Here is a 27387-nt window from a genome sequence, read left to right on the forward strand (position 1 = left end):
AGTTGGGGGCACCTGGGTGGCTCAGTCGGTTAAGTGTCTGCCTTCGGCTCAGGTCATGATCCCGGACTCCTGGGATCAAGCCCCACATCGGGCTCGCTGTTCAGCAGGGAGCCTGCTTCTCCCTCTCCCTCTGCCTGACACTCTGCCTACTTGTGATCTCTCTCTCTGTCAAATAAATAAATAAAATCTTAAAAAAAAAAAAAGCATGAGTTGGTGGCCACGATGTTTGGATGGACACAGAAGGCCGTGGGAGCCTGTTTTCAGAGAACCTGGATTTTCCACCGCAGCTTATCTCTGCTTGACTTCACATCCTTTCTCTTGAAACAGAGGGACCTGGGAGTGGCAAGTATTACAGTAACTTGGAAAGGACTCAGGAAGGAAAGCAAATCCCATTTCTGTCCAATGGCTGTGGAGAATAGCAGCTGTTGAAGGCTTCGTGGACAAAGGTCTTTACAAGCAGTTTTGAATTTAATTCTGACATCCACTCCACATTTTATAAATGAAGAAATCAAGGCTCAGAGAGGAGAACCAATTACCCGAGATCTCAGAGATAGTGAGAGACGTAAAAATCCAGGGCTGACTCCATAGCTGCTAGTCTTTATTCTGGTTTATCTCCAAGGGGAAGTGGATAGGAGTGGTGCTGGAATAGAGAGGTTCAAGTTCACTCTCACTATAAGAGCCTGTTTTGCTAGGATAAACATCATGGGGCACTCTTGACTCTTAATAGCCTGTGAAGAGACTGAAGAGAGATGAATGTTATTACATCAGAAGAGCACAGTGCTCTTTGCACTTTATTTACTTCTTTATCATGTACTTCTGAGTAAGGACAGAATTATCTCTTTATGTATGGAGGAGACTGAGGCAAAAGCAGGGGCAGTGACTTGCTCTACATCACACAGCAAGTCCTTAAAGGACCTAAAGCTCAAAAATAATTTCAATTAAGTTCCTAACAAACGGACTCTCCTGCAGATAACAATCATACACTCTGGACAGAGTATAAAACAACCACTTCAGGGCTCAGTAGAATGAACAAAAAGCAGGAAGGTTTTGAGGGGAGTCAATATGGATTAAGTGATGGGCAAAGAGTGAGTTCTCCATTTTTGCAGCTTTCCCTTGAAAGCAGATATAATTGTGGCACAACTCAGTGTGGTTAAAACTCTGATAGAAAGCCTGCCATCTTTCTGGAAAAAACTGGAAACCAGAGGACAGAGCCCAGGGCAACCATGAATGCTGAAGAGTACCAGCAAACTGTTAAAGGAGAAAGCCAAAGAAGGGAAAAATAGTAGACTTATGTCCAATCATATGAATAACTACACTAAATGTTAATGAACTAAATACTCCAATAAAAGGCAGAGATGATCAGAATAGATGGGAAAGCAACATGCAACCATATGCTGTCTATAAGAGACATGTAAAGATTATAAACAAACATATGTAAATATTAAATATAAAGACACAGATGGGTTGAAAGTAAATGGGTGGGAAAATATATACTATGCCAACTGCCACCATAAGAAAGCAGGGATGGCCCTCTTACTATCAGATAACATAGACTTTAAGACAAAATGTATCACCAAACATAACAAGGGACATCTCATAATGATGAAAGGGTCAATTCATTTGGGAGATATGATAATAAAAAATGTGTACGTATCTATCAAAGAGCTTCAAAATACATGATGCAAAAATACATACAAATAAAAGAGAGGAAGTTCCAACTCGCAGCTGGAAAATTTAACATCCTCCTTCCTAACAATTGGTAGACAAGTAAATAAATCGGTAAAGTCATAGAGAATCTGAACAACACTATTAATTATTTTGAGCTAAGTGATATTTATAGAACACTGCACACAACTGCTGAACACACATTCTTTTCTGGGGCACATGGTATGGTCACTAAACTAGACCATTTTCTGGGCCATTAAACAAGTATCAATAAATTTAAAGGATGTATATCATGCAGACAATGTTCTCTAACCACAACGGAATTATGCTGAAAATCAATAAAAATAAGATATCTAAGAGAATCCTGAATATTTGGAAATAAAAAGATATACTTCTAAATAATCCATAGGTCAAAGAAGAATTCTCAAGGGAAACTTAAAAACCAGACACTGAACTGCATTAAAATGAAGAGACAATGTATAAAAATCGGTGGGCTGCTCCAAAAGCATTGCTTAGAGGAATATTTATAATGGTGATAGGCTCAGTAACAGCCCTCCCAAATAGGTCCATGTCTTAATCCCCAGAACCTGTGACTATCACCTCATATGACAAAATGTACTTTGCTGATGTGATGAAGTTAAGGATCCTGAATAAGGAGATTGTTTTGTATTATCCAAGTGGGCACAAAATGTAATCACAAGTGCCCTTATAAGAGGGAGGAAGGGCCTTCATTTTCATTTGAAAAGAGAAGCATTCAAGGGCACCTGTCTGGCTCAGTCGGTGGAGTGTGTGACTCTTGATCTCTGGGTTGTGAATTCAAGCCCCATGTTGGGTGTAGAGATTACTTAAAAAATAAAATAAAATCTTAAAAAAAAAAGAATTCCATAGTGCCAATAAGCATAAAATACTTAAGTGTAAGTTTAATAAAAGTGATGCAGGAGCTCTTCACCAGAAACTACAGAACATTGCTGAGAGCAGTTAGGCAAGACTTAAATGAACACAGACATATAACATGCCACGGACTGGAAGACTCAATCTTGCTACCATGTCAGTTTTCCCCAGATTGATCTGCAGAGTCAGTGTAATACCCATCCAAATCCCAGTAGACATTTTTGGTAGAAATTGAAAAGCTGATTCTAAAATGTATATGGAAATACAAATGATCTGGCATGGCCAAAGCAATTTTTAAAAGAAGAACAAAGTTGGATGTCTTACTCTACTTCATCATATGACTCGCTGTTAAGCTATAGAAAACAAGACAGTGTGGTATTAGCAAAAGGACAGACATATAAATTAATGACACAGACTGGAGAATCCAGAAGTAGACCCAAATACATACGGTCAATTGATTTTCGGCAGAGGAGCCAAGACAGTTCAGTAGAGAAATTAAAATCTCTTTAACAAATGGTACTGGGACAACTGGATATTCACATGACACAAATGATCATCAGTCTTTATCTCACATCATACACAAAACTTAACTTGAAATGGACCAAAAAGTTAAATGCAAAAGCTTTAACTTAACAACTTGTAGAAGAAAATGTAGGAGAAAGTAATTATAACTTTGGAGCGAGGCAGTGATTTCTTAGATAAGACTCAAAAAGCATGAACCATAAAAGAAAAAAGTTGATAAATCGTATTTTATCAAAACTAAAAACTCTCATTTTTCAAAAAACATGAAGAAAGGGAAAGACAAGTCCCAAAACAGGAGAAAATATTCTCAGTACACATATCTGACAAATGACTTGTATCTAGAACATACTAAATATTCTTACAACTCAATAATAAGACTACAACTTAATTTTTAAAGGGGGGGCAATAGATTTATTTTTATTTATTTATTTGAGAGAGAGAGTACATATACAGGGGGAGGGGCAGAGGGAGAGGAAGAGGGGAAGCAGACTCCCTGCCTGTCGCAAGGCTAGATCCCACACCCCAAGATCATGATCTGAGCCGAAACAAAGAGTAGAACGCTTAACCGCCTGAGCAACCCAGGCTAAGTGGGCAATAGATATAAACAGACACTTCACAAAAAGTAGATACAGGAATGATTCAGAAGGATATGATAAGATGACTGACATTATCATCAGGGAAATGCAAATTAAACCTTCAGGGAGACACCACTACACTCCCATGGGAATGGCTACAATGAAAGAAATGGTCAATTCCAAGTACTGGTGAGGGTACGGAGCAACCAGAACTCTCATAAATACTGGTGAGAGCGTAAGGTGTACAACCACTCTGGAAAGTTACTTGGCACGTTCTTCAAAAGGTAAGGATTCACCTACCATACCGCACAGTGCATACCCAAGAAAAATGAAAACATGCCCATGCAAGACTAGTACAGAGCCGTCTTGTTAACAATGGCCTCATGTTAGAAACAACCCAGGCGCCTGGCTGGCTCAGTTGGTGGAGCATGTAACTCTTGATCCCGGGTCATGAGTTCAAGCCCCATGTTGGGTATAGAGATTACTTAAAAATGAAATATTTTTTTAAAAAAAGAAGAAAAGAAACAATCCAAGTGTCTGTCAAGAGAATAAGGAAAATGTAGTATATCCATACATATCACTCAGCAGTTTTAAAAAATGAACTACCAGGGAGCCTGGATGGCTCAGTCGTTTGAGCATCAGACTCTTGGTTTTGGCTCAGGTTGTGACCTCAGAGTCCTGAGATCAAGCCCCGAGTCGGGCTCCATGCTCAGCAGCGAGTCTGCTTCTGTCTCTCTCCCTCTCCCTATGCCCCTCCCATACCCTGCTTGTGCCCGCTCTCTCTCAATCTCTTAAAAAAAGGTGGGGGTTCACCTGGGTGGTTTAGTTGGTCTGCCTTCAGCTCAGGTCATGATCTCAGGTCCTTTGATGTACCAGGGTCAGATGTTCCCAGCATTTGTATTCTGACAGCAAGTCCAAACTCTGTCTTTCGAACCAATCTCATTCCTTCCTGATCCTCTGAGCAACCAGATTCCTACAATCCAGATACCTAGGGGCCTTTTAAATTCTTAGCTGCTGGATTTTTAATAATCTTACTGAGATTTTTCACTACTGGAAGCATAGTGGGGACATCATAGCATCTGAATGATTAGGGCCAGCGTCCTCTCGGTTGATTCAGTGATAGAACCATCAGTCCCTGGCATCAAACATCCTGTGGCTGAGGCCAGCACAGGGAACTCTCCACATCCCTGTGTATCGTTGATGGGGGACGGATAGTTCCCGGATCCCACGGTCTTCGATCTGAGAGGTTGGCCCCACCAAGTGCCCTCCCTGCTGGAAGATGACATTCAAAGAATGCCAAGACCAGAATTCGGGGCGGCTGATCTATTGCTCCTAGCAATACCCCATGCTAACCATCTGAAGGCCTCAAACCTCACACCCTGAGTACTCTCTGCCTCCCATGGAACACAGCAGAGGTTTTGCAGTTCACAGTTTTGGTCTCTAATAGGATGAATAAAGGATGGTGAGAAAAATAACAAGCAGTGGAGCCGAGAATCATTCCACTCACCAAAGATGAGGAAGCCTGGATACTAAGACTACTTGCTTTGAATAGAGCCTCCAATAAACAGCCGAGGCTCCTTTCCCTCTGGTTAGATTCCTGCCTTGGCCCCAGGCCTGGTGGCTGCAGCTTCCCCATATTATCCCTTGGTCCCCAAATCTTAGCGAGTCAGCATGCATCTTCTCAGGCTAACATGCCCTCCGATATGTGGGGGATTCTGGGTGAGGCTTGTTCCTTGAATCTCCCAAGGACCCACCTCCCTCCTCAACTTCCCGTAATGCTCCTCAGGCACTGAAGAACAATAGGCATGTAGAAAGAAATTAAGGGCTGGATTCCTTAACACTGGGCAAATCTCCGATGCCTCCTTCTCTTAAACCCCAGTGCAGAAAATCCCTGGGCATGTGTCCTGGGTGACAACTAGACCAGAAAGCTAAGTGAGGCTTTTCTCGCCTTCCTCCCCAGAATCTAATGGCTGGGCTGGTGAAGCCATAGGAGAACCATTCATCCAACCAGCCACCCGACACGGATGGCCGGGAGCCCCCTCCCCACTCCCTGTGGGTACAGACCAGAAGTAGGGCAGGATGAGGGACTGGGAAGAAGGGAAGGCAGGTGGGGTCTGGGCAAGAAAGAAGGAAGAGAGAATCACATGACTCCGTGGTGGGGAAGGGGAGGCCTTGAGGGCTTGGCAGTCTACGAGGGAGGGAAGGAGGAGGAAGTCTGCAGCTTTTGAGGCTTGGTCCTCCTGCCCACCAGAAAAACACAGCCATCTGTCCCGTCGATCCCAGGTTCTGGACACCGGCCGAGGAACACGCCTGTGCTCAGTCTGATGACAGATGTGCGCAAGCTTCCCCTGGGAGTCCCAGTGGGACCTGCAAGGTGCTGAGGTCTGAGGAAAATAACCAGATGGGAGAGCGGGAGCCCAGTGAGCAAGCAGAAGTAGCAATGGAGGACTTGCTCCCTGAGATCCTGGAAGACAAGGCCATGGGCAAGGGAAGTCTGGCCTCCAGAGCCCAGGAGAGAACCTCGATGAACACAACAAAGACACGATACATCAGTCCATATTTATTGAAGCAGTCTCTAGAAGACAAGATTGGGAAAGCCACGCGGATCTGCAATACACTGTCCCCCACCCCCCACCCCCAGGTGATGAGGACAGTGAGACTCAGAGAGGCGGTGTCTTTTGGTCCCATGATGGTTGATCTCCTCGACATATGGCAAGGTTCCTTGACCTGTTGCTGGCATCTGCTTTCTCTTTTCTACTCTGCCCCATCTCCACCGCAACTTTTTTTTCAAATCAGCCACTGTTCCAACACCACCTTTAGAATTTCATAGGAGCTTCATTGGTCTCTCAGCGCACCCTGACCCCAAAGAGCACCAGCAACTTGCCAAATGTTCCCCCCCTGCCACACTTCTGCCATCGCATTAACCCCTCCCTCACTAGGCTCAGCTACAGAAATGCCAAACTCCTCAACACCCCATCCCAAAAACTTTATTTCCCCCTCTTTTCCTCTCTAATAAGGTACCTCTATGTCTTTCTTCCACACATAACCCTGCTCCCTGCCCTGCTCGGGGGTCATGGAGGGCCTGACTTTCATAGAACTTGGTGAACTTCTTCAACATTCTCTCCATTTCCCGGGCCTGCTGCCTCAGCTCTTCAGCTGACTCTGTCTTGGCCCCCTCTTGCAAATGCCCTGACTCTTTCACAAGACAGAACACATCCATCGCAAGGAAGAGACCTGACAAGGCCCCACTCATGATCCGGGCTCCTTTGGTCATTGCCAGAGCAGTGCCTTTAAAAGCTTCCTGCACCTGCCTGCCACTTCGAGCTGAGACAGGCTTACCTCTCATGAGGTGAAGGGCATTGACTACTAGCTGAGGGTTAGTTTTGGCTCCCTTGATGGCCCGAACGTTGTTTCCAAGGTCTCGCAGGTCTTTAAGGGATTTACGTCCGAAGGCAAAAATTTGGGGTTCGCTATAATTCAGAACCTTTGTAATTATGTCCTCTTCAATAGAGTCAGTTGATTTCAGGCGCCTGGCTTTGGCTTTTGCGGATGACTCACTTGAGTATTCCACGATGCTGGTGGACACTTGGGCCACAGCAGATGCTGCTCCCAGCCCCGCTCCAACAGCCGAGAGTGCCAGACTGGTCCCTGCTGTGAAAGGTGCCAGACCCAGACCAAGGATGGACAGGACGCCAGACGCAGCGCCAGTGGAGCCGGTTACTATGTTGGAGATGGTGCAGTTCTTGTGAACCCTGTCAACCTCATCTGCAAGCTCGTGGAGCTTTCTTATGCGCTCCACAAGCTCCGCTTTCAACTTGGGAAACGCACTCAAAAACCTCTCCCTAGACAGCTGGTCTTCGGCCTCCGTATACATGGCTCTTTTCAGCTCCTTCAGACCTTCACGTAGGACATCTGCCTCTTCCCTGTAACAGTGAAGGTCAAGTGATTAGGAAAAGCTTATCTGTAAAGTGGGCTTCATTCGATCTATCCCACAGAACGTTTACTATAAATCAAATGCAAAAGAATTTTACAAACGTAAAGAATTTTCCTTGAATGTAATCAACATGAGCAATGTTCCATAACACACAATCAGGAAATAGTCCATTTCATCTTATGATGCTCTTAAGTGCTGGGAATTTGATAAAGATGGCTTCCAAGTCAAGGACAGGTTCACACAGTCAGAACCGCAGTGCTTGTAGATGGGGAACTCCATAGATGAACAAAGGGAAGTGAGGTTGGAGCAGAAAAACCTTAATTCAGGGAATCTTCGTGTGTACTGAAGGATGAACCTTACCCACAGAGAGGTCTGCCCTTTGCCCTTAGCACTGGGAAGTGATCTCTAGGCCCCCACCTAGGATGTCAAGGGTCTTAGAACGATAGGACTGTCTTCCTTTGCCTGGGCCTTTGGCCACTCACTGGACAACCTGACAAGACGAGGGGGGCTTTGGGTCATGTGCTGTCAGTTCTGACCTACAGAGGAACTAGAAACTAACCTCCAGGGGAGTTGAAGACGACAAGTCAGCCATGCAGGGAGGAGGTGATTGAGCCCCAATAAAACTCTGTACTCTGAGGACGGGGTTGAAAAAGACTCTCTCCTTGACCAAACGTTATTCGGGCTCTCTGACACTCCTCTTGACTAGGCCTTGACCTTGGTCTTCTGTGCTCTGTCCTTGGCAGCCTGTCATGCCCAGTCTTAGCAAGAACCCTGTTAGGTCAGCTTAGTGAGAATCCACGCACTCTTGATATCTAATCACCTTTGACATCTGATCAAATCCCACCTTTGATGCAGAAGTCCTTGCCTGCCTTCAGGAAGAACACTGTTGGGTCAGGTTAGCAAGAATCCCCCACCTTGATGTCTCCTCTTAGTGATTTCCCATGCCCTGCCCCCATCCTGCTCCTTGGCTATAAATCCCTAGCTGTCTTCGCTGTATTCCGAGGTGAGCCCGACCTCTCTCCCCGATGACATCACTCTCGACGCCTAGGGCATGAATTAAGTCTTCTTTACCATATTAGTAAGTGTCACAATAATTGTTTACTTTCACAGTGTGAACTTCCCTGGTGGGCAAGGCTCCACGTGCATTGTCACACACTGAACACAGGACAGTAAGGCCTCCCAAGGACAACCAAGCTTTGCACTGGAAACCCTCCCAGACTCTGCCCCAAGTGTCTCTCTCTTTGGCTGATGGGAACCTGTATCCTTCCCTGTATCACAGGGTGACTGACAGTGACAGCTCTGAGTGAGCTCTATGAGTGCTTCCAGGGCATCATCCAATCTCAGGGTAGTTTGGGGACCGCCCCCCAATTTGCAGTTGGTGCCAAAAGTAAGGGCAGTCTTAGGGATTGTGCTCTCAGAGTTTGCAGTTTGGTTAACTCTGGGTACTTGGAATTTAAGAAAACAAAACCTCAGAGCGAGAAGGGACCTTAATGATCATTTTGCTTGGCACCTGCTCTCTCTCCCAAGCCTCATGTCCTCTGCTGGGGACCAGGCCCTGCCCCAACTGACTGAGAAGCAGGACACCCACTACCCTCGTTCCCCTCAGACTCTCCAGTTCACGAAACTGACTCCCGAGCCACCACCCAGCACCCCCGACCTCACAGGTGTCACCAGCTTAACTCACACCTTAGCTGGTACACCAAGGCCATGTGCAACTTTATGACATCTCTTAAGATGCAAGAGACTTTGACAACCTTCTATATGAATCACTAAGCCGGAAAAGACCTGCATTTGGGCAAGTGGTGCAAGAAGTACTTTCCTCTTCGGTGGGGACTTCTGAGGCTCAGAATCCCCCAAAGAGTACAGAATTGGCAGCTGCCCCCTGTGGAGCTGGAAGTGGTCACAAAGCCACACTGCCTCCTATTGGTCTGGGGCTGCTCTAGGTAGAAGGTAGAAGAGAAGAGGCTTCCAAATGGTAGTCACGACCCCCCAGCTCCAAGGCAAGGTATGGAAGAAACACCCCCCATGGACCCTGATGCCCAGCAGTGAGGAAATCAAAGAAGGGAGGGAAGAAATGTGCCCTCTCCCTCTCACAGGACCTCTGCTAGGTCCCTGGTCTGCTCAAGTTTTGTGCTCTAGAGCTTCACTCAGTTCCAGCCCTGCTGTCCAAGCCTACCTAGTCCTCCAACCTAGACCCCACACCCCTTTGTCCATCCTGATCACCAGCTCTGGCCCTGGTCCAAGCCTCCTGGGCCTTTGGACAAGATGACTGCACTTGGTTCCTCACCTTTGACCTCACAATTCACACAAAGTCCTTCGCCACAATCTTATCAGATTGGATTACTGTGTCCACTGAACAAATGACATATCTGAGACTCCAAGACATACAGAGCCAGAGAGCCCCAGGGCTGGACAGAGATAGAGTCAGGATCCAACCCAGCTCGGTCCAATTCCACTCTAGCCTCTCCACCTCATGGGTCAGCAGGATCCTGCATGTTCATATAACTCCTTAGGGAAGACTCTAGTCTGAATCCCCAGGGGCACAGACTGAGGTGTCAGTGGTCTTCTGACTTGTCCCAGAAGAAGTCCTGCTTGTCCCTCATCTCTAGGAAGAAGACCCTTAGCCCCTGTCTCTTCTCAGCAATCTTCTAAAAAGTTAAAATTCATTGAGACCCTACTATGTGTCAGTCACTATGCTAAGCACTTTACATGCATTATCTTCATTTCCTCATGACAAAATTGAACAGATGAAGAGACAAAGGTAGAGACAGGTCTGCTTTAGGTAAAGGACCAAGGTCACTCTGCAGGTTTCACCTTGTCTCAATCCGAGGCCATTCACTGCGGTGAATGTAATGGAAGACATATTCCTCATGGATTGTTGAGAAGGAACATACTCAACCCCAACCCCAAGATACTGTCCCGCAGACACCAGGGTGACCATCCCGGGGCAACCCCGGGGGGTTACCTGGACAATGTGGCCTGAGCCACAAATCTCTCCCAGGCTTCATGGCCAGTCAGCAGGAAGTGCACTTCCTCCAAGATCAATGTGTTCCGAAAAGACTCAATGACATCCTCAAGAAGGATTTTGCTCTCTAGATGGAAAGGAAAAAATGAAAAGTTGTTTACTTTTTTCTTTTTCCTGCTCCACTAAGGGAGAGGGAAACCAGGGCTTAGCTGGAGGGAACCTACAGGGCTAAATATGTGTATTTATTGATTGGGGGGTGGGGTGGCGGGGAATAGCTGAGATCCGGCCTAGGCAGGGTTATTGAGATCAATAGAATCAGTTCCTGCCCCGCTTTCATATCTCATAAGCAGGTGCTTACAGTCGGGACACAGGACAAGTGCCCTAACATAGCCGTGGGGGGCCAGGGGATGCTGGGGGAGGGGAGGTTTCTACCTGGAACTAACAGGTTCCAGGTAGAAGGGACAGCAACAATACTTACTGTGGAGCAGGTCCTGGCCAAAACCTCATAAACACATTATATTTGATCTTCATAACTACATAAGGAAATATTCTCATTTTACAGGTAAGGTTAGGTAAGGCACTCCAGGTCACACAGGTGGGAGGTGGCAAAGACCAGACTGGGGTCCAGGTCAGTGGCCCACTGACCATCACAGAGCAGTCAGGCTGGCAGCAGAGTGAGAACTGGAGGGAACGGCCTCTGCTGTGAAGCCCCAAAGTCATCCTTAGCCATGCTGGAGGCTTGGACAGGGCAAGAGGGCAGAAGAAGCCTCCAAGGTTGCTGGTCTACCTCCTCCCCTTGCCCTACCTCAGGACCCCTTTCTTCCCTCCTTTCCCCTCTGCTGTCCCCCACCTCCCAGCGGGCTCTCCTGGCCTCACTTCTGGGTTATTTGATGGGCAACAGGCAGGGGGAGGGAGGAAGTGAGCATCTTGGCCATGATCCTGAGAAGAAGACAGGAGGGAGGTGTCCCTACAGACCCCTGGGCTGGGGACTCCCTTTGACCCCCACTTAGGGACTCAAAGAAGCTCTTCAAGGGACTGATTCCTCTTAGGGTAACTCAGCTGGAGGCATCCCCACAATTCCAGGAATCATCCAGAGAAGTGGAAGTTGACTACCTGGGCAGAGCTCACTGGCTTCTGAGGACATGGTGCCAGCAGTGGGATCTGAGCGTTTTCGCAACAGCTCGAGTCTGCGTCCCCGCTAGAAGGAGGTGTCGCTTCACCCCTGGGGAAGAGAGAACAAATCGTGGGGTCAAATGTGAGCCAGCTGTGGCAGCAGGAAGCAGCGAGGGGCCAGGTCTCTGGTGGTTCCCTCCGGGATGGCTACCAATGCCAAAGCAGACTTTAGCTGATGTGTTTGTCGTCTACTGACTTCTGCCAGCCGCTCTTTAAGGAAAGTTACTCACCTCACTCCAGCTCACTCCCAAGCCAAGTCGGGGTCCTGTCGTCCTGTTGGGCCACAAGAAGAAGATAATCAGCCAGGGAGACTGCCATCTGAGAAGTTATAGAAGCAATAAAACCAAACACAGAAGAAAACATGGGAAGAAGTGTTCTGGAAATTTTGGAGGTCAGAAACATGTGTGTTTGCTAATTGATAAGAGCTAATATTGATCAAGTATCTATGACAGGCAGGGCTCCTATGTGTTCCCTCACTGAATATCCACACACACTCCATGAGGTCGGTGCTCTTGTGGCTCCCACGTTAAGGTGGAGGAAACCATCACCTGAAGTTAGTTTAGTCCAAGTTTTCACAACAGTGCTAGAGCCAGGACGTGAACCCGAGTGTCTCTGATCCAAAGCCCATGTTTGTGATGACTGTGCTCTACTCCCTTTAACATACATAAACATTTATTTATATACAGTTGACCTTTGAACAACACAGGGGTTAGGGGCGATGACCCCCATCCCCGTGCACTCAAAAATTCATGCATAACTTCTGACTTTCCCAACACTTAACTACTAATAACCTACTCTTGACTGGAAGCCTTACTGAGAACATAAACTGCTGATCAACACATAGTTTGTATGTTATATGTATTATGTACTGTATTTTTTTTTAAAGATTTTATTTATTTATTTGACAGCGAGAGAGGGAACACAAGCAGGGGGAGTGGGAGAGGGAGAAGCAGGCTCTCCGCCGAGCAGGGAGCCAGATGCGGGGCTCGATCCCAGGTCCCTGGGATCATGACCTGACCCGAAGGCAGACGCTTAACGACTGAGCCACCCAGGCGCCCCACGTACTGTATTCTTGCAACAGAGTAAGGTAGAGAAAAAGAAAATGTTAAGAAAATCACAAGGAATGGAAAGTCCATATACAGTACTGTACATATAGTTAATGAAAAAATCTGCATAGAAGTAGATCTGTGTTGTTCAAACCTGTGTTGTTCAAGGGCCAACTGTATATGTGTTTATTTGTAAATGACTCTTCTCATTCCACAATGACGTCTTGCATCATGAACCAGGCTTTGTCTGGATCAATTTCCTGGTGCCAAAGCCTGTGTCCTCCTTGTTTCTGCAAGATACTTCGTTCCACAGGACTTGGGGTCCTGCTAGGTCCTGGCACAATCCCTACAGCCCTACTATGCATTGTCAAGCCTTCCCGATCCTGCCCCGTCCTCTCTGCTGTCCTCCCCCATCTTTAAACTTTAGACTGCTTCTAATTCTTCATCTAAATGATAGTGCAAAGAACAATCTCCTTTTTAAAACACTGCCTGCATTTGAGATTGTTTCCTTAAGATATTTCTAGAAGCAGGATGACTGGGTCAGAAGGTATCAACACGTACAAAGTTTTTCATGCCTAGAGCCACACTGTTATGAAAAAAATCATACCAATTCACATTCACACTCACAGTAGATGAGGGTGTCCTCCATTCCATTCTTACCAGTACCTCGTAGTCTTTTTTAGAAAACAGACCCTTATAGAGAGAGAATTTATTTTAGTTCTGTTGTTATCTTGCTTTGGGAGATGAAGAAAGACAGCAAATATTGATTAAGTTTAAGCATTAATATTTTAAGTTTACTTCTTTTTTAAAGTAATCTCTAGACCCAATTTGGGACTCGAACTCACAACCCCAGGGTCAAGAGTCCCATGCTTTTCCAAAGGAGCCAGCCTTTGGCACTATTTGAAGAAGGCAAAAGAGCAATTTTCAACTACCCCTCCTGAGACCTGACTGAAATTATAGTAAAGGTACTTGTAGATATGAAAATAACTAACGATGAGAGTGACTCACATTTGTGGCCTATACTCTGCATTGGTGATTGCTCTAAGACTTTACAAATAATAACCTGTCTTCTTCCAATAATCGTGGAGTTGTGTATCATTTGCATCTCTGTTTACAGATAAGGAAACTAAAGTACAGGCTACGTGATTTACCCAGAGTCAGAAATCTAGTAAGGGGTAGACTGGGTTCAAACCTGCCTGCTGGACTCAAGAACCCACACACTGACTCTCCTCATTCTGTTGCCAATGAAAAAGGAGAATGGGGCCAACAGGAGTCCAGAGGCTTAGACAAACGTTTGAAGACAGATTAGATGGAGAATTGATAGCTGAATAAAGAAGACTAGAAGGAGGTGCCATCAGAAAAACAGAGAGAGGACAAATAGGCAAGAAGAACGATCTGCTAAGCAGAACTTCGGAGAGGAAGACCAGAGATGAGAGGAAGGTAGAGGGGAAGTAGGAAGAAGGTTACCAACCCCACACCCAATCCTATATTCACAGCAGCCTAAGTCTACACCAGAAAGGGAAAAGAAGAAGGACTCTGGCATCTAGGGGGTCCTCATCCAATCACTCTACAGGGAAACCTGTCAGTCAAATTACCTCTCTCCTAAATACTAATGGGCAATCTAGGATCAGATATATAAGAAAGATAACAAGATGGAAAGGGTGGCTATGATAAATAAAAAATGACACCAGAAGTGGTGTCTGGCTGGCTCAGTCCATAAAGCCTGCAACTCTTGATCTCAAGGTCATGAGTTCAAGACCCATGGTGGGCATAGAGCTTACATTATAATAAAGCCACAATAACAAAAATCAACTGGACTTAATAAACCTTCAAAACAATGATATCAGAAGAACCATGTAATTTTGATTATAGAGAATAATGTTTTAAACCTTCAACCAGTGTCCTCAGGGAGATTAGAAAGGTGTTGTCCTCATAAAATGAGAACAGGATGCACTGAAAAGGGAAAAAAAATAATGGGACAAAAAAGAGATCTTGGGACTTAAAAAGTGATTGACTAAGAAGTCTAAGGAAAGGTTGGAAAAGTCAAGGAAAAACTTCCAGAAAATAAAACAAAAAGGTGACAGAAGAAATGGAACTAAATGGGGAATGACAAGTTACCATTTTCTATCATTTCTTAGAAAATTCCTTGAGAAAGAGCTGCAGGAAAAAAAAAGTTTCTGTATTTATGGGGTGAGGTGGAGGATAATAACCAAGAAACCAGGAGACAGAAAGATATGAGGTCCAGGAAACAGGAAAATTAACATAGACAGAAAGGAATCCAAGGAATACAGCTGGGCATACGGAAGGCCAAGAGAGCAACCAGCCCAGGATGGAATAAGAAGTGAAGACTTCTATGGGCAAAGGGGACTTGATATAATACTTATATAATGCACAGTTCAAAAGAAATTGAGGAAACGTTGAAGGCAACCTTGCAGGGGGTAAAACCATAGGCAATTAGAAAATCAGGAAAAACTAAAGCTGTACAAGAATGCATGTGCAACTGTGTTTCACAAGTTAGCTCTACAGGAAACAATACTGAAAACATCACACATATGTAAACATCTTGTTTGATTTTTAACTTCTAGAACAAAAGACACCATTTAAATATGAGAACTAAATGCACTTGTATGTAAATATGTAAATTAAAGTACATGGTAGAAGTTGGGAGGTGAAGCATTGAAGAGAGGAGGAGAATTAATATCCTTATTTTACAAAGTGGGGAGTCCAAAAATACTGGCTGCAATGGAGAAGTTAGGAAGTGAAGATGGAAGAAAAAAAGAAAAAAGAAACAAAGGTGTAAGTAAATTGCTTACGACTAGAAAGGTTTCTAATCGAGGACATAAAATCAGTGATAGGATGATATTAGGAGAATGTGCGGAGGGGTGTAAGAAATAGTATAAAAATAAGTGAAATCATTATCTGTCCTGGTAAGAAATAAATAACTCATATCAAAATTTAAAAATCAAGAGAAAGAACATTGGGGTGCATGTGCCCCTTCTTTTTACTACATCTGTATCTTTAGGGTAAATACCCAGTAGTGCAATTGCTGGGTCATAAGGTAGCTCTCTTTTCACCTTTCTGAGGAACCTCCACACTGTTTTCCAAAGTGGCTGTACCAACTTGCATTCCCACCAACAGTGTAAGAGGGTTCCCCTTTCTCCACATCCTCTCCAACATTTGTTGTTTCCTGCCTTGTTAATTTTTGCCATTCTAACTGGTGTAAGGTGGTATCTCAATGTGGTTTTGATTTGAATTTCCCTGATGGCTAATGATGATGAACATTTTTTCATGTGTCTGTTAGCCATTCGTATGTCTTATTTGGAGAAATGTGTGTTCATGTCTTCTACCCATTTTTTAACTTGATTATTTGTTTTTTGGGTGTTGAGTTGGCGAAGTCATTTTTTTTTAATTTTATTTTATTATGTTATGTTAGTCACCATACATTACATCATTAGTTTTTGATGTAGTGATCCACGCTTCATTGTTTTCATATAACACCCAGTGTTCCATGCAGTACGTGCCCTCCTTAATATCCATCACCAAGCTAACCCATCCGCCCACCCCCCTCCCCTCTAACACCCTCAGTTTGTTTCTCAGAGTCCATAGTCCTTCATGGTTCATCTCTCCCTCCGATTTCCCCCCCTTCATTTTTCCCTTCCTTCTCCTAATGTCCTCCATGCTATTCCTTATGTTCCACAAATAAGTGAAACCATATAATTGACTTTCTCTGCTTGACTTATTTCACTCAACATAATCTCCTCCAGTCCCAACCATGTTGATGTAAAAGTTGGGTATTCATCCTTTCTGATGGCTGAGTAATATTCCATTGTATATATGGACCACATCTTCTTTATCCATTCATCTGTTGAAGGGCATCTTGGCTCTTTCCACAGTTTGGCTATTGCAGACATTGCTGCTATGAACATTGGGGTACATATGGCCCTTCTTTTCACTACATCTGTGTCTTTGGGGTAAATACCCAGTAGTGCAATTGCTGGGTCATAGGGTAGCTCTATTTTTAATTTTTTGAGGCACCTCTACACTGTTTTCCAAAGTGGCTGTACCAGCTTGCATTCCCACCAACAGTGTAAGAGGGTTCCCCTTTCTCCACAACCTCTCCAACATTTGTTGTTTCTTGCCTTGTCAACTTTTGCCATTCTAACTGGTGTGAGGTGGTATCTCAATGTGGTTGTGATTTGAATTTCCCTGATGGCTAATGATGATGAACATTTTTTCATGTGTCTCTTAGCCATTCATATGTCTTCTTTGGAGAAGTGTCTGTTCATTTGACTTGGTTATTTGTTTTTTGGGTGTTGAGTTTGAGAAGTTCTTTATAGATCTTGGATACCAGCCCTTTATCTGTAGTGTCATTTGCAAATATCTTCTCGCATTCCGTGGGTTGCCTCTTTGTTTTGTTGACTGTTCCTTTGCTGTACAGGAGCTTTTTATCTTGACGAAGTCCCAAAAGTTCATTTTTGCTTCTGTTTCCCTTGCCTTTGGAGACGTGTCTTGAAAGAAGTTGCTGTGGCCGATGTCAAAGAGATTACTGCCTATGTTCTCCTCTAGGATTTTGATGGGTTCCTGTCTCACATTGAGGTCTTTCATCCATTTAGAGTTTATCTTTGTGTATGGTGTAAGAGAATGGTCGAGTTTCATTCTTCTGTATATAGCTGTTCAATTTTCCCAGTACCATTCATTGAAAAGACTGTCTTTTTTCCATTGGATACTTTTTCCTGCTTTGCCGAAGATTACTTGTCCATAGAGTTGAGGGTCCATATCTGGGCTCTCTATTCTGTTCCATTGATCTATGTGTCTGTTTTTGTGCCAGTACCATGCTGTCTCGGTGATCACAGCTTTGTAACATAAGCTTGAAATCAGGCAACATGATGCCCCCAGCTTTGTTTTACTTTTTCAACATTTCCTTGGTGATTTGGGGTCTTCTCTGGTTCCATACAAATTGTAGGATTGTTTGTTCCAGCTCTGTGAAAAATGCCATTAGTATTTTGATTAGGGTGGCACTGAAAGTATAGATTGCTCTGGGCAGCATAGACAGTTTAGCAATGTTTATTCTTCCGGTCCATGAGCATGGAATGTTTTTCCATCTTTTTGTGTCTTCTTCAATTTCTTTCATAAGTGTGCTGTAGTTTCTAGGGCACAGATCCTTTAACTTTTTGGTTAGGTTTATCCCAAGGTATCTTATGGTTTTTGATGTTATTGGAAATGGAATCGATTCCCTAATTTCTCTTCCCACAGTTACATTGTTAGTGTATAAGAAAGCAACTGATTTCTGTGCATTGATTTTGTATCCTGCCACATTACTGAATTGCTTTATGAGTTCTACTAATTTGGAGGTGGAGTCTTTTGGGTTTTCCACATAGAGTATCATGTCATCTGCAAAGAGAGAGAGTTTGACTTCTTCACAATAGCCAAACTGTGGAAGGAGCCGAGATGCCCTTTAACAGACAAATGGATAAAGAAGATGTGGTCCATATATATAATGGAATAATATTCAACCATCAGAAAGGATGAATACCCACCATTTGCATGGACATGGATGGAACTGGAGCGGATTATGCTACGTGAAATAAGTCAAGCAGAGAAAGACAATTATCCTATGGTTTCACTTGTATGTGGAACATAAGGAATAGCATGGAGGACATTAGGAGAAGGAAGGGAAAAATGAAGGGGGGGAATCAGAGGGGGAGACGAACCATGAGAGACTATGGACTCCAGGAAACAAACTGAGGGTTTCAGAGGGGAAGGGGGTGGGGGGATGGGTTAGCCCGGTGATGGGTATTAAGGAGGGCATGTACTGAATGGAGCAATGGGTGTTATACGCAAACAATGAATCCTGGAACACTACATCAAATGCTAATGAAGTACTGTATGGTGACTAACATAAAATAAATAAATAAATAAATAAATAAATAAATAAATAAATAAATAACATTACCAAAGCCAGAGGACAGGCATCAAAGGTGGGAGCAGGGGTCGGCAAAGAAAACATACTGCTTTTCCTCTTCTGTGTAAAGAAACATGTATAGAATATCTCTAAAGTTCATAGAAGGGTCTATGATTATTACTAAATACAAAAGCTAAAGAAAAAGATACATTGTTTTGCATACAAACAATGTATGCAAAACAATGTATGCAGTTTCTGGGTCCTACCCTAATGCAGAGGCATTCAATAGATATGCTGAGCCAAAAATGAAAAAAAAAAAAATAAACAGTATATTAAGCTACTTAATTTTGGTTCAGAATTTCAGAGTATACTTTGGTAAAAACACAATAATTTTATTAAGAATCTTGTCCTTCATCTTTCACTAGCTATTTTGTAATAGGCATTAACGTTAGCCTTAAATTTATTGTACATTTTTAATTCAGGTTAGAATTTGTGTGTGTGTGTGTAAAAAGGTTTTGAATTCAAATTTAAATATTTTTATTGCCAGAAAGGTCAGTAAATATACCTAATAAAAAAACGCTTCTATCACTGGCCTGCTTGGCTGGCTCAATCAGTAGAGCATGTCTCTTGATTTTGGGGTTGTGAGTTCAAACCCCATGTTGGGTGTACAGATTACTTAAAAAGAAAACCTTTAAATAATAATAATAATAATAATAATAATAAAAATCAAGAGAAAGAAATTAGCTATTGTGGTTGATGACTACCTGCTTTGCACCAGGCACCGTTCTAAGCACTTTGTATGCATTAACTCATGAATTAGTTCTCACCATGACTCTGCAAGAAAAGGAACTGAAGCTCAGAAAGGTTAAGTAATTTATCCAAAGCACCCAGCTAGTGCCAGAGCCAGAATTCAAATCCAACTCCCTGTCTCCAGAGCCTACACTTTCACTGACTATTCTGTCTCCCAGTGTAAGAATATCATTTAAAGATACTGATTAACCACCTAAAGAAAAAGCAACAAATTAAAAGTGATCGCTTTTAATTGGGAAAGGGGGTGTGCAGAGCCCTCGGTACTAATTGATTTGGTTTAACCATATGCACTTATTACTTTGATTTCTTTTTTAATTTTAAGAAAGCGGTAGTCGTGTTATAGCAGTGAGTAACAGCTAACTGCAATAATGGGTTGGTTTCTGGCACTACCATTTGAAAGATGATGGGAGCAGTTGGATCAAGTGCCCATAAGAAATAAGCCTGACTCCTGATGTGACAATTGTCATCGTGGGAGAAATCTTGGTGGTTGATGAAAGTAAGTTGTCTAAGAAAAGTGGGATGATTTTAACAAGTAAAAAAGGTGTAATTTAAAAAAAAAAAAGAAAAGTGGGATGATAACATAGGTTAAACTAGACTAATCAGAATGAACTCCACCCTTCCACAGATATATGTTCTAGCAATGCCTTGCCCACTCACATAGGCACCCATGGGTTTTTCTCCACTCAAAGGTAGCAAGACTCCTTGGAGGGAGACTGAATTCCACGGGCCTTCAATATCTCCTCTTCCAGAAGGAAAGGATGCTTCAGGCATGTTCAGAGCAGGGCTCAATAGGGCACCCACTGGTAATCCTACCAAATTACATAGAATAATAATGATAATTGATAAGGATTATTAAGATCATGTTTAATTGGGTCAGGCTGAGTCTGTGAAAGGCCGTGAGTTCCTAATAATGTTCAAAGGAGAAGAGCTGAGACAAAGTATATACAAAAGATAAAAAGTTGTAATGCAAAAAAGAGTTAGTGTAATGGGGATTGTTTGTTAATTAATCCTAATAAGAAGGGGAGTCTTTTTTAATAAAGATTTTATTTATTTATTTGAGAGAGTTAAAAAGAGAGAGAGAGAGCATGAACGAGGGGAAGGAGAGGGAGAAACAGGCTCCCCACTGAGCAGGGAGCCCAATGTGGGGCTCGATCCCAGGACCCCTGGAGCATGACCTGAGCCAAAGGCAGAGCTGCCCAGGCGCCCCAAGAAGGGGAGTCTTAATACATATGGGCATTTTTCCTTCTGTTTCTTTATATGACTGTTTATAAGGGAGAGAAAGAAAAAAGAAGAGGCCCGGACATTGGCAGGCCAGCCTGGCACTCACACCAGCCGGTGCTCTTCTCTGTTGGACATAAATAATCTCACTGAATACCACCCTCAGACAAGGTTACTCTGAGACCATGACAAAGGGAGCAGGGCAAGGCCACTTCATAGTTTCCTCTAACCACAAAAGCAAGGTCTCTGCGCCACCCACAAAACACCAAACGCTCCGTCTCTTGGCCAAAAGAGAATGGCTGTTATTTCTTTTTCTTTTCTTTTCTTTTCAAGATTTTATTTATTTATTTGACAGAGAGAGAGAGAGAGCACAAGCCGGGGGAGGGCAGAGGCAGAGGGAGAAGCAGACTCCCCGCTGAGCAGAGAGCCTGACACGGGGCTTGATCCCAGGACCCTGAGATCATGACCTGAGCCGAAGGCAGATGCTTAACCAACTGAGCCACCCAGGTGCCCCTTTTTTCTTTCTTTTAACTTAAATTCAATTAATTAACATATAATGTATCATTATTCAGAGGTAGAGGTCAGTGATTCATCAGCCTTATATAATACCCAGTGCTCATTACGTCACGTGCCTCCTTAATGTCCATCACCCAGTTACCCCATCCCCTGCCCCCCAGAAACCCTCAGTTTGTTTCCTATGATTAAGAGAGTTTCTTATGGTTTGTCTCCCTCTCTGATTTTGTCTTGTTTTATTTTTCCCTCTCTTCCCCTATAATCCTCTGTTTTGTTTCTTAAATTCCACATATGAGTGAGATCGTATGATAATTGCTACTATAAACATGGGGGTGCAGATGCCCCTTCGGATCACTTCATCTGTATCTTTGGGGTAAATCCCTAGTAGTGCAGTTGCTGGGTCGTAGGTTAGCTCTATTTTCAACCTTTTGAGGAACCTCCATCCTGTTTTCCAGAGTGGTTGCACCAGCTTGCATTCCCACCAGCAGTGTAAGAGGGTCCCCCTTTCTCTGTATCTTCACCAACATCTGTCCTTTCCTGACTTGTTCATTTTAGCCATCCATGTCCATCTGCTGATCTTTACTCTTAGCCTTGGTCTTGACAACACAATGGTTCTCATGACCTTTGCTACATTCCTGCCCACCAGTTCCCATGCAACTTCAACCTCCTCCAAGGCCACTTGCAGCACCCTCCCCCTGCGGCCTCTCATCTTAGGACCTGGATTCAGGAATATGTTTTCTGGGAGCCTTTGCAGTGAGGGGTGACTGTACAACCCAGTCTTGGCCAACAAGACACAAGGGAAGTCAGTTTAGGGGTCCCGGGGGCCTTCCTGCTGTAAGGCACAGTGGGGAGAGGAGAGTTGGCTGGCCCCTTTCTCTTTCTTCTGCTTGGAATGTCACATGACCCGGGGGGCGAGCGAGGAGCCAAATGACACCAAGAAGCACAAGGACCAAGAGCAAACGCAGAGAGCAGGACGAGTGAGCGGGCAGAAAGAGCCGGACCCTGGATGACACCAAACCTTTGCAAATGTGTCTGCACTCTCGGTCCCATCCTTCCTGTCCTCTGCTATTCTTTTCCAGCCCTGACCCTCATCTTGGGCCTCAGCTGGGTTTGATGCTGGACAATGCTCCCTCCTGCTTGATTAGTACCCGGGGTGTCCCTGGCTAGCCTGCAGATTGGTCAGTTCCCAGCAAGGCTGGCAGGAGGAGAAGGAGGGAACCCCTCCCCTGCCCACCTGCATGGCCCACACAGGACACGGAGCCCTCCCATCCCCACCGGCTCTGTCTAAGCTCTCCAGAGGCAGCAGAACACAGATTCTCACCAAAGCATCTCCCTGCAAGCAGCTGCAGACATCCTCCTTGGGCAGGGGAAGGGGAGCCTAAGACAGGATCAGGTTCACACTCAGCATGGCGTCCACCCCGGGCTCCCTAATGCTCCCGCTCCTATCTTCCTCACTGCTCCCGCCCAGCCTCCATGTTGCCTTGGTCCAGTCATCCTCAAAGACCCCTCACTTCCCTGCTTCTTTTATTTTTTCTTTTTTAATGTTTATTTTATAGGCTCCATGCCCAACGTGGACCTTGAACTCACATAGGGCCCTGAGATCCAGAGTCAAAGGCTCTACCTACTAAGCCAGCCCAGCGCCCCTCCTTGCTTGTGATCACACCTCAGCCTCCAGCCCTTTGCTTGGCTGCTCCGTCCCCCTGGAATGCCTTTCCCCACCTTCCTCACCTTGTAAAAGTTTACCTGTGCTTAGAGGCCCAGCTCAACCGCTGCCTCCCTGCAGCCTGCCCCCACTGACTCTCTGCGCTCCCCTTGAATGTGCACTGTCCTGACTGCGGTCCTCTGTGTGTTCTCCTCTGTTGGACTCTGAGCCCTGGCGGGGGTCTGTCTATTCCCTCCCGCACCTCCTGCTCCAGGGCCTCCCGGGGTACCCGCTGCCCCTGCTCTCCAGCCCACAGCCGGGCTCAGATCCGAGGGCTGGCAGCACAGCACTCCCCAGCTTCACTCACCGATGAGCAATCCCACTTGTTTTCTTATCTGTCTTGATGAAAAGCTCATGCTGGCCGAGAACAAATAAGACTATGCCTCAGATTTCACACGAATTACCCTCCTGATTTAATGTGCTTTGGACAGTTCTATCAGATTTGTGGGAGTTTCCATGTATTTCCTCATGTCTCCGTACTCCAGCCATAGTATTTTTTATATGAGGAGAAAGAGGAAGAGGAAATTGCAGGAAAACATGGTCCTGGTACCTGAGCCTTAGCAGGACTTTCCAAAGCCTCCCCTCCCCCAGGGTGGCCAGGCCAGGTGTGGATGTCAGGCCCAGCTCCCTCCACCCTCACCTCACTTTTGTTTGCTAACTGCTGCCAGGAAGTTTGGGGGAGAAGGGTGGGGGTCATTTCCTTAGTGCACTGCAGGCTTCTTTGAAGTCTTAAGAAAAGCCGGGTTTCTGTGGATTGTAGCCAGCACCGGTTAAAGATGTCTTGAGAAGGAGAAGAAGAGGAGGAAGAAGAAGAAGGAGGAGGAGGAGAAAGAGAAGGGGAAACAGAGGAGAAGCAGAAGCAGAAAAAGAAGAATAGGAGGAGGAAGGGGGGGAGGAGGAGGAGGAGAAGGAAAAACCAAAAGGCTTGTACAAAATCAATCAATTAATCAATAACTCCCAACAGGACCTAAATGTAAGCTAGAAAGAAAAAGCCACAAATATCCTGGAAAAAATATTTAAAAAATAATAATTTTGAGTTGGAGAAACCTTTTAAGCAAGATGCAAATCCCAGAGGCCATAAAAGGAAAGTTCAGTTATCTGACCTCTTAAACATTAAAAATTGTAGCGGAGGGCGCCTGGGTGGCTCACTTGTACAGCGGCGGCCTTCGGCTCAGGTCATGATTTGGGGTCCTGGGACGAGTCCGGCATCGGGTCCTTGCTCAGCAGGGAGTCTGCTTCTCCCTCTCCCCCTGCTCCTCCTCTCTTTCTATCTCTCTCAAATAAATAAATAAACTCTTAAAAAAATAAGTACATAAAAATAAAAATTGCAAAGGACACCATGAAGAGAGTCAGACTAGAGCCAGAGGCCAGGAGCAGCACCCTCCAAACTTAGAGCAGACAAAAGCTGAGTCACACAGAACACGACAAATCCTATGAATCAACGTAAAAAGACTGAAAGCAAGTTCTTAAGATATGTGACCAAAGAATCCCCAGCGTAGGGACTCACCCAGAGTCACGGAGTCCACGGTGGGCGCAGGCAGGGCCGAAGGGTAGACCGGGCTTTGTGACGCAAGTGTTTGGGGAGAAATGTGACTTTAACAATCCAAAGCCTTCTAGGTTTACTTCTGCTGGTGGAAACACACAGCTTTAAGCTCCCCTCCTTATCATCCACCCCAGCACTCTACAGTTTTGTGTTTTCAGATTCAAAGCCTGGAGCACGCTACCGCGTGGCCCTCCTCACTTCTGGCCATTCTCTTCCTGCTGTAGGCACACAGGCCTGCCTCTTCACTTCCTGCCCTACAGCGGGTGGAACACAGGGCCCGGGTGGGGGACAGGGAGCAAAGCCCAGACATCTCCCTGCTCTATCTCCCTGCTCTGTCTCCTGGTCACGGTCACGGTCATGGCACCCTGGGCCAGTCACTCCCTATCAGGCCCTCAGTTTCCCTGCAGGGCCTGGCACTGAGCAGACACTCAGAGACACTGTGGGCAACACAACCCTGAGTCCTTGTATCTCAAAAGGCAACGTGAGCCTTTGCATCTCAACAGAAACCCTTTGCTGGTCAGCCTGGCAGCCTCACCCTGGGGTACCCAGAGGCTCTGACTCACCTGCCCTCCTCCCCCTGCTCTGCATCCTCCCAATTCCCCAAAGGGATGAGCACACCAACATCAGCCTTCCTTCTGGGGTAGCCTGCTCAGGTCGCAGGCAGTCTGGAACCCGGGCTGGGCAGGGCCTCCATCCTTCTCCACTGTTTTGGGGCACAGGGAGAGGGGGGAAGCCGCCAGACAAACCCGGGTTCAAATCCGGGCTGTACCCCTGCTTACCTTGGAACCTGGGGCTGGAGCTTCAGGTTCACCCTCATCTACAAAATCGAGACAACACGGGATCTTTCCTTAAAGAGCTGTATGGAGGGTGAGTAGATGGGCAGGGGCCCCTACCCTCCCAGCTTACCCAGGGATCTTCCTATGACTGAGCTGAAGCACATCCAGTGGTTCTTAGCTGTGAGGACCCCGCTATGAGTCTGTGCAGTAACCACACCTCGGGGCCCAAATACGTCTGGGACCTGAAGGGGAAACTGAAAGCAGCCTGTGATGAAACCACACACCTGTGCGGGGCTGGTCCAGTCGTCCTACCCACCCTCAGCTGTCCTGACTCCCTCAAAGAACCTTCTAGGTCCTCTGCTCTGCCCTTCCTGCCACTGATAGACTGTGGGACCCTCAGCAAATGACTCCCCGCCACAGACCCCCCCGGTGGCTTGTTCCCAGCCCCCTCCTCTCTGTCCCTCCCACCTCACTCCCCGGCATGCCTGCCTTATTCAACTTCCTGTCCCCAAACACACCAGGTGCTCACAGCAGACTTGCCATGTTGCAGCCACTCAATGCCACACCCACGTGGCTTCTAGGCATTTGCTGATGCAGATCCTTCTGCCAGGAGCACGTGCTCCTACCACCAGGAAAAATCATGCTCATACTTCAAAGCCCAAATCGAGCATCACCTCCTCTCAGAAGCCCCCCAGCACCCTCCCTGGCAGAGTCCCTGTGCCCTACTCTGCTCCCACGGCACCTGGGTGAGGGGCTGAAATCCCCTGCTGGGGACACCATGTCCATGTCTTCCCCCCACCCCTTTGGATCTAATCAGGTCTCTCTAGCCTTGTCTCGGATGTCAGGACAGCCCCAGGAGGCCCGCCCTTGGTGGCCGAGTGCTATTTGCAAGGATGTAGACGTTTGCGGGAGAGGGCTCAGGAAACACTGCTGTTTTCTACCCCGCTCGTTTCTGCTTGACGACAGATCGCTTTCTCTTTAAAGGAGGACTTTTCTAGGAAGGCTAGCGTCAGGAAACAGCAAATGGAAACAGCCAGCGAGGCCTCCCTCCCGCGTGGGCCCCGAGCAGAGCAGCCGCCGTGGACAGAGCTGAGTGTGCGCCAGGCGCCGAGCGGGCCCTGTCCACGCAGCCCCGTCTGGTTCCCACAGCGGCCTGAGGAGATACCTGCCCCCTGCACAGATAGAGACGCTGTGGGGAAAGGGTCCCACGGCTTGTGAGATGTGCAGCAGCTGGACGGCTGTGGGCTTTGCCCCTGCGCACACGGAAGCCAACCTGACCCTTCCATCCGGGCAAATGTCCCCGGGGCATCGAGGCTCCTCCCCCAGCTTGTGAGGGAGGGACAGAGTGATGGAATGATGACATAAGAATCGCACCCATGGTTTGTGATGATCACCCTGTGGGTGGGCTGGGAGCTCGGACTGAATTTGCAGATGGGGAAAGCCAGGTGAGGGGACAGGTGGTGGCTTTGGTCCAGCAACTCAGGGAAGGAGCCAAAACTCAAGGCCACGTTGACATTGTGCCCTCTGACACTTGGTTAAAGTACTATTTTGTCCACCTCTCCTTCTTTGGTTACTTCTTGGTCATTTTTTTCTGTAACCTCCCTTCCTCCTGAGTCTTCTCCCTTTCCCAAGCACGCCCTTGGCGTGACACCCGATGAAAGCACTGTGAGATGCAGAACGCGATGCAATGTCCATAGGACCTGCGGCCCGATGGTCTAATGCCCATGCAGAATGGCCTCCGGACATCGACGGGCTCCAGGAACACAGCCCCGCGGTGGAGCAACCAGGATGGGGCTGCAGACACGTCAGGTGAGGATTAGGCATCTTTGGACTGCAGGGACAAGTGCCGAGTCCACCCCACTTGGGGACCCTAAAGATCTAGTGACTATAAAATACGGCTCCACTTGACCCCCAATGATCCCAAGAAAAGTCACCCAGGATGACTACAGCTCCAGAGTCATGGGTCTCGGCAAAATCTTTGGTCAATAAGCCATTTCAGCCCACTGGGAAGGCAACCCCACCTCAGTGGGAAAGTCACCCTCACATTGCTGAGGGAGGAGTCTGGCAGACGCCTCAGCATCATCAGGTGGAAGCTGGGAGAGTCAGCAGATGGGGGGGGAACAGAACCAGCACCCCCCCCCAGTCTCTCCAT

The 27387-nt window shown here is 46.1% G+C and overlaps 1 protein-coding gene across 8 annotated transcripts; it reads right to left on the bottom strand.

Annotated features, from left to right (window-relative positions):
- Nucleotides 1-6193: 6193 nt before the first annotated feature.
- LOC118540832 (apolipoprotein L3-like) lies at nt 6194-25603 on the bottom strand. 8 transcript variants are annotated; one of them, XM_036100155.2, is made up of 8 exons: nt 25366-25603; nt 25239-25276; nt 24424-24541; nt 13399-13464; nt 11956-11998; nt 11666-11774; nt 10553-10679; nt 6194-7576 (listed from the first exon to the last, which is right to left on the bottom strand). In XM_036100155.2, the coding sequence occupies exons 6-8, from the start codon at nt 11694-11696 to the stop codon at nt 6619-6621; spliced, it is 1116 nt and encodes a 371-aa protein (XP_035956048.2). In that variant the 5' UTR covers nt 11697-11774; nt 11956-11998; nt 13399-13464; nt 24424-24541; nt 25239-25276; nt 25366-25603; the 3' UTR covers nt 6194-6618. The 8 variants fall into 8 exon arrangements, with proteins under 8 accessions (XP_035956048.2, XP_077932688.1, XP_077932683.1 ...); XM_078076562.1 differs by lacking the exon at nt 13399-13464 and adding an exon at nt 18725-18793; XM_078076557.1 differs by lacking the exon at nt 13399-13464.
- Nucleotides 25604-27387: the final 1784 nt, after the last annotated feature.

This window comes from Halichoerus grypus, chromosome 6 (assembly GCF_964656455.1).
Source record: "Halichoerus grypus chromosome 6, mHalGry1.hap1.1, whole genome shotgun sequence".
NCBI lineage: Eukaryota > Metazoa > Chordata > Mammalia > Carnivora > Phocidae > Halichoerus > Halichoerus grypus.

Coding starts and splice junctions, on each gene's coding strand:
- LOC118540832 (XM_078076564.1), bottom strand. CDS start 11,696: ATGTCCTCAGAAGCCAGTGAGCTCTGCCCAG. Junction 10,680..11,665: donor AGCCAGTGAGCTCTGCCCAG/GTAGTCAACTTC, acceptor CTTTCCATCTAG/AGAGCAAAATCCTTCTTGAG. Junction 7,577..10,552: donor GCTCAGGCCACATTGTCCAG/GTAACCCCCCGG, acceptor TCACTGTTACAG/GGAAGAGGCAGATGTCCTAC.